General features: G+C 42.8%; 1 protein-coding gene across 1 annotated transcript; it reads right to left on the bottom strand.

Moving 5' to 3' along the window:
- Window positions 1-934: 934 nt before the first annotated feature.
- On the bottom strand, window positions 935-4,467 carry LOC104605539 (receptor-like protein kinase 7). The gene is made up of 2 exons (XM_010270347.3): window positions 1,817-4,467; window positions 935-1,662 (listed from the first exon to the last, which is right to left on the bottom strand). Exons 1-2 carry the CDS (start codon window positions 4,383-4,385, stop codon window positions 1,217-1,219), a joined length of 3,015 nt encoding a protein of 1,004 aa, XP_010268649.1. The 5' UTR covers window positions 4,386-4,467; the 3' UTR covers window positions 935-1,216.
- Between the last annotated feature and the right edge of the window lie 2,115 nt (window positions 4,468-6,582).

Below are 6,582 nucleotides of genomic sequence, written 5' to 3'. Positions count from 1 at the left end.
TCTTCAGAGTCTTGAAAAAAACAAAATGGAAAACGGTGCAAGTAAAGACAACCATCCAACTTGTCAAATTAAAAGCGGCCCCATTTTTGCTTATCAAAATCAAACACGCCTCTATTTATTTTTTTTCTTTTCTTCTTCTCTTTTATTATTATTATTATTTTTTTTTTTTTTATAAGCAGCCTGTGTGGATTGTTACGGGTCCATTCATCCATTGAGAATACTCAGCCATGTTTAATTTCGAACAAGCCATCAATTATTGTCTTCTTTTCCATTTTGTTTGGTAATCATATAATAAATGATAATATATTATGAAGCATTAGTTGATTGTCGCTTTATGCCCCACCTAACAAATCATATGATCAGGGAAACTAGGGAAGGTTTTTTCACCTACCCTCTCCCTATATTAGTCAAAAAAGAGGGCCATGCGGGTCAGGACTCAGGAGTGACCCATTTGGATTTTGGGTTGAAGGGAGCATTCGTAGTCCTTATCCAATATACATTTCGATATATCGTTGTAATTCTGTACATACAATATCTAATAAGTGTGTGCCAGTGCCACCCTATACATAACCTGATCCGATCCAACGGTGGGCTTCTCATGCAATGGATCCGGATTTTCAATTAATTACGAATTTTCTATTCTTTGTCCGCCCAAGGTTTTTATCAAACATGGATACTGGTCCCGGGTTTGAAAATAGTACAATCTGTGCACATCATTATTGGTTGTTGAGTTGGAATCTCCTCAGAAAAATAAAGAAGGGATGCATAGTGACATTGGTCATATGACTCGTTCTGTGCAACATATATACTTAAGCTGCCAGGGTTGTGGCGTGGGTTTGGCACCCATGCCGCCCGACAAATGAAGGCCACAATTTAATTGTGAAATTAGTTAATACTAATAGTTAACCTCTCTCTTTGTTCTCGCAAATTTAGATTTTGCAGGCCGAAAGATTAAATCTTCCGAATACCATATTACTTTGTTATCTATTACAACCGGTACCAGTATTACATATACTACAAAGGAAATATAGAAAAAAGAAAGAACAAGATGACCTACCGTCCCTTTGACCTACTTATATCCTCTGCTGGATGTCTACCTCCCTCTACATATCTCACAACCAACCTGAAGGGAAGAAGAAGAAGAAGAAGAAGACACCCCGGCCACCTGATTCAATCAACGGAACATATAAAACTAAAAATAACTGTAACGTCGATATCATGAGGGGCTGTGTTTGAGCTTCTCGGGGCTCTGATTCATCTTCTTCTCATAATCGTAATCGTAATCGTGGACTCCCTCGTCTTTGTTAAGAGAAGGATCATCTTTAGCAATAGCGACACTGATCAATTTGCAAGGCTCAGCGTCCTCCAGCATTTGAACCACCGTCCTCATGGAAGGCCTCAGAGCTGGAAGCCTTGACGTGCAATGCACCGCTATTCTCAACACCTTAACTGCGTCTTCCTTTAATCCATCCGGAATCCTTGAATCCACCACACCCATCACGCTTTCTCGGCTCCCCATCTTGCTCAATATCCACTGTACGATGTCCTTGTTCTCCCCGTATTCTGGTTCTATCGGCCTCTTTCCCGTCACCAGCTCCATTAGAACCACTCCGAAGCTGTACACGTCGCCCTTCTCGTTCACCTTGCACGTGTATGCGTATTCTGCACCACCCCCCAAACCCAAATCAAAGAATCAGAAGTCAGTCCCCTTAACATATAAATTGAATTTGATAAATGGGAACCAATCCAACGGTGTCAACCCATTAAAATCGCGATACTAAAAAATATCTGAAAATGAAAAACGTAAAAAACTCACCGGGAGCAATGTAGCCATGCGTTCCTGGGATGACTTGTGTCGAGTCCTTCCCGCCATTCGCCTGCACAATCTTCGCGAGCCCGAAGTCGGCGATTCGAGGTTTCAAAAACTCGTCCAAGAGTATATTGCTTGATTTCACGTCACGGTGTAAGACGGGCCTATCGTAACCGTGATGCAGATACTCCAGACCCTTAGCGGCTCCCACCGCGATCTCGTAACGAGTCTCCCAATCAAGCTCCACCTTCCGACACGTGTGTAGCCGGTCCCACAAGCTTCCATTCGGTAGATACTCGTAAACTAACAGACAGGAATCTTCACTCGTGATGCTGCAATACAGTTTCACCACGTTCACGTGCCGTATGGAGCTCAGCGCCGCCACCTCCGCGTCGAACTCCGGCGGGTTCCCCGATCTCTTCTTCAGCATCGCAGTGCTACTCTTGGCGCTTTTCCGTCCCATCGAGTCTGAATTCCAGATATGCTTCACCGCCAATTCATTGCCATTCTCCAAAACCACCCTATAAACGTTTCCTGACCCTCCCTTTCCGATCAAATTCTCCTGTCGTATCGAATTCAATATTTCTTGTTCGGTGAAACTCAAGACACGGAACGATTTTATGTCCCAAGAATCCTTTGACAAAGAAAATTCGTGCTCATTTTCTTTCTTCTTCCTCATGAAAGCGAGGCATCCCAGCAACGAGACCAAAACGGCTATTGCCGCTACGAAGCAAAATATCAACGTCCGGGAATCGACTGACCTGTCGGAATTCGACGAACATGCAGGGAAGTGATCCGGACCACAGAGTCCGGGGTTTCCAGCGAAACTACCGTTATAAGCATCCACTATAAGAGATTGTGGTACACGGCCCGTTAGCTTGTTGTTTGACAAATCGAGAAGGCTAAGCCGCAGAGAAGATAGGCTCGCCGGGATTGATCCGGAGAGATGATTGTTCGATAGGTTTAATGAGTTCAGAGAAGGCAATGACCCGAGTGTCGCCGGAATATTACCGGTGATTGAGTTGTGGGCGAAGTTAATGACGTTGAGAGAAGCACAGGAACCAAGCGAATCGGGTATGGCACCAGAAAACATATTATCCTCCAAACTCAGATCGTTAAGTTTGTTCAAACTTCCGATGTTCTCTGGAATATTGCCGGAGAAGTTGTTGTGGCTCAAATCAATTGAAACAAGGGCCGACGCTTCTGAGATTTCTGAAGGTAATTCACCGGAAAATCTATTGTTGTCGATCAATAACTGCGCAAGTGCTTTGGCATTCTTGATGTCAGACGTGACTGGACCTTCCAATTGGTTCATGGCAAGATCGATGATGTTAACTTTGGGCAAACCCCAAATTCCAGCAGGGACAGTGCCGGAAAGCGAATTATTGCTTACTCGAAAACGAGTCAGAGACGAACAATTCGCGTAACTTGCTGGAATTTCTCCGGTGAGATTATTCTGGAGTACGAGCAATTCCTTCATCTTGCCGTTCTTGCACATGTCTGGCGGAATCGGACCCGTCAAATAATTCTCAGAAACGTCGATGAAATCAAAATCTGCCCAAGATCCGAGCTTTTGAGGGAGTGTGCCTGTCAATCTGTTCGTGTAGAGCGAGAGATTGACGAGATACTTGAAATCCCCAAATTCTTGGGGGATCTCCCCCGAGAGATGATTCATAAAGAGTTGCAGACTAGAAAGACGAGTCAAGTACTTGAGCTCCGAGAGATCTCCTTCAAGGTAGTTATCAGAAGCGTCGAAGTTAGTGAGAATGGTGATGTTTCTGAATCCGACGGGAAACTTTCCAGTCAATCTATTACTATATAACTCAAGCTGCCAGAGCTTCCTAAGATTCGTGATCCCCGTAGGAATATTGCCTGTTAAATTATTGTCAGCGAGTTCTAGATTTGTGAGCTCTGCAAGATTCCCTATACCTTCCGGAATTTGTCCTTGGATACTACAATTTGAGAGATAGAGCCACTGAAGCTTGCGAAGGTTCAGAACCTCCACAGGGAAAGGGCTGGGATCGAATTGGTTGTCTCCGAGACTCAAGAAAAGAAGATTCGTCAGATTTTTTAGTGAATTCCATGGAAAAGGACCCGTAAATCCACTTAAGTTTAGGCTGAGGACCTGTAATTCACTGAGGGAGGATAGATCCGGCACCGTTCCGGAGAAAGAATTGAAACCGATATCCAACTGCTTCAGGCGAGTACAGTTCTTCAAGTTTTCTGTAATGGATCCGTAGAGTAAATTATTACCGAGGGAGAGCATCTGCAGAGACGGAAGCTGACAGATGGAATCAAGTGGAAGAACTCCAACTAGTCGGTTATTGGACAAATCGATTCCAGTAACGGATCCATCCAGCCCGCAAATAACTCCATCGAATTTGCAGGGGTTTCCATTCGGTGTCCATGAATCGAAAACATGCGTATCAGATTTCTGAAGCGCTGTCTTCAACTTGAGTAAGTTGTCAATCTCGCCGGCAATGCAACTGGAGAAAGGAAAGGCAAGGAACAGAAGAAAGAGAGGATGGAAGAAGTCCCGCCGAGAAGGTCGCCGGTAGGTGCAAGGCACCGACATATCGGCCGGTGAAGGAAAGGGGGAAGACTTTTCTCAGTCTTGAAGCTGAGTAAGAGTGCAAGTAAGACCGAGGGAGAAAACTTCAAAGAGTTCACATATTAGCACAACGGTGGGACCTTGTACAGTGCACAATTGACGTGGCGCTAAATGATTGATAGGCACGAGATTTTTTTTATTAATAGAAATTAATTATTTATCTATAATGAGACTGTCGGAAATTTATTTGTTTTATTTAACGGATAAAAAATGCGGAGCAGCGAGGGATGGAAGCTTCCGGCCGCCTGGATTGACTCAGCTCCCACAAGCTCACACGATGAGCAATCACGTGGTTGAGTTTATTTTGCTTTCGTTTTTTGTCTTGTTCAGTTTGGGATGGGATCCGTAATTACATTATAAATTAAAGTAATTATAAGTGTATCGAATGTATCAATGAGGATCCTTTTGGATATTGACATTCTAACTGATTGGAGGGTGGTGATTCACTTTAAAATTTTAAAATCGACACCAGATGATGTTCTTTTTTATTACACTTTTTTTTTTTTTTCTGAATGAATGCCGTGACTATTAATGATGCATTAATGCCTACTGGCTTTTGAATAAATAAGCAAAGTTGGTTGAGAGAGGTGAGAGTAATTTGGTATGACATGCGTGTTGTTTTCCGAGCTTGAAGTAAAAGTTGGACGAATGTTGGGTTTGGGGGTGGGCTACTACTCCCGACGGGCCCCGGTTGTGAACTGTAGCCCCATCCCATGGATCCAAAAATAAATAAATAAAGGGATGAATTGTCAATGTTGTATCCTAAATAAATAAAAAATAAAAAAGAATTGTCAATGTTATAGAGACTGTTGTTATCTACATAAAGCTAGGTGGCATTTCCGATTGATAAAAGTTCTTCCGCTATGATGTGTTTCGAAAAAGCATAGATTTTTCCTTGCATAAGATATCCACCCATAATGAAAATTGAACTAATACGAAGGGGAGTAACCTCTATTTTAGGCTGTACTTACTATTTAGTTCAAAAAATATAAGAAAAATGAAGGAAAAGGTTAAGAAACCTATTCAATATGTCAAATAAAGCGTTTTTTTTTATTGAAATATGATAGGTAAATTTCTTTGCACCAAATCTTTCACCACCAGTACAGGTCATAAAAAAGGAGAAACCGACCATGCATTTGACCTCAATAAAAAACGAGTATGTTTCGTCAAACAATTGGCCACAACATTACCATGATGTAGAGATAGTGAAGTGATCAAACTCCCACAATAGGTTTATGCAATTGGCTAAAAGATGATGACTTATCACCTTGATTTTATCACATAGTGATGACTCATCATTATCAAAAGGGCCAACTTATCTAGCAACGCGAGATGAGAGCTTTAAGAATTATCACTTTTTCCCAATTGAAAAATCTTTCTCCTTAGGCTTTGTTAAGATTCGGTGTGATGACATTTTACACTGAACCGTATATAGGTGACCATTACATTTTGAAAACCATGATAAAAAGTGTAACGTTTTGCATCGATAAAATCGATAGAAGAAAAACTTTATGCTTGATGAGGTTTTACATCGATTCACAATGTAAAATTTTACTTCATCAAAACGCATGTAAAACTATATCGGAATGGAGTTTTATATCAATTATAATTGATGGAGCGCAATTCGGTCGATCCTACCTGTTAACGATCTTGCCTCTGACTGGAGCAAAAGGTGCTTGAAACGGGGAAGAAAGCGAGTAGTCTCCAGGGAGGAACCCGGTGAGAGTGCTCCGAAGCTCAAGTTAGTATTTTCTCAAAGGCAAGATAAAAAACCAGATGGCGCAAAGTTATCGCGTATCTCCATTCTTGGGGGGAAGAGGGCCCTTTATAACCACTTCGCGCACTCACTCCCAAGCTCCTGTCAAGTTGGGTATCATTACCTCTGCACTTCTGCCAGTTCGGGTGTCATCACCTCTGCTGGGGCAGACAACCGCCACTGCTCTCTTTGTCGGAGCCGTCTCTGTAACTAGAGGTGGCAGTGGCAGGTGGCCGTTGAAGTGCAGCTGTCAAGCGTCAGATCCTAAGTCAGTCAGGCACGCCGCCTTAGGATACGGACTCCTTTGGTGTCAGGTACGGTTGTTCAGTTCGGCAGCCTAGAGACGAAGTACCGGAGTGGTGTGCGAGGTGAAGTCTTGAGTTCGGATAGAAGTGTGGCCTGAAC

Source organism: Nelumbo nucifera, chromosome 1 (genome assembly GCF_055504915.1).
Source record: "Nelumbo nucifera cultivar China Antique chromosome 1, China Antique-T2T, whole genome shotgun sequence".
Classification (NCBI taxonomy): domain Eukaryota; kingdom Viridiplantae; phylum Streptophyta; class Magnoliopsida; order Proteales; family Nelumbonaceae; genus Nelumbo; species Nelumbo nucifera.
The sequence above is the reverse complement of the archived record's forward strand: the minus strand, read 5'-3'. Positions and strand labels throughout refer to the sequence as shown.

Excerpts from the sequence above, each read along its gene's own strand:
- LOC104605539 (XM_010270347.3), bottom strand. The coding sequence starts at position 4,385 with ATGTCGGTGCCTTGCACCTACCGGCGACCTTCTCGGCGGGACTTCTTC. Across the intron at positions 1,663-1,816 it reads GCATGGCTACATTGCTCCCG|AATACGCATACACGTGCAAG; the intron begins GTGAGTTTTTTA and ends GGGGTGGTGCAG.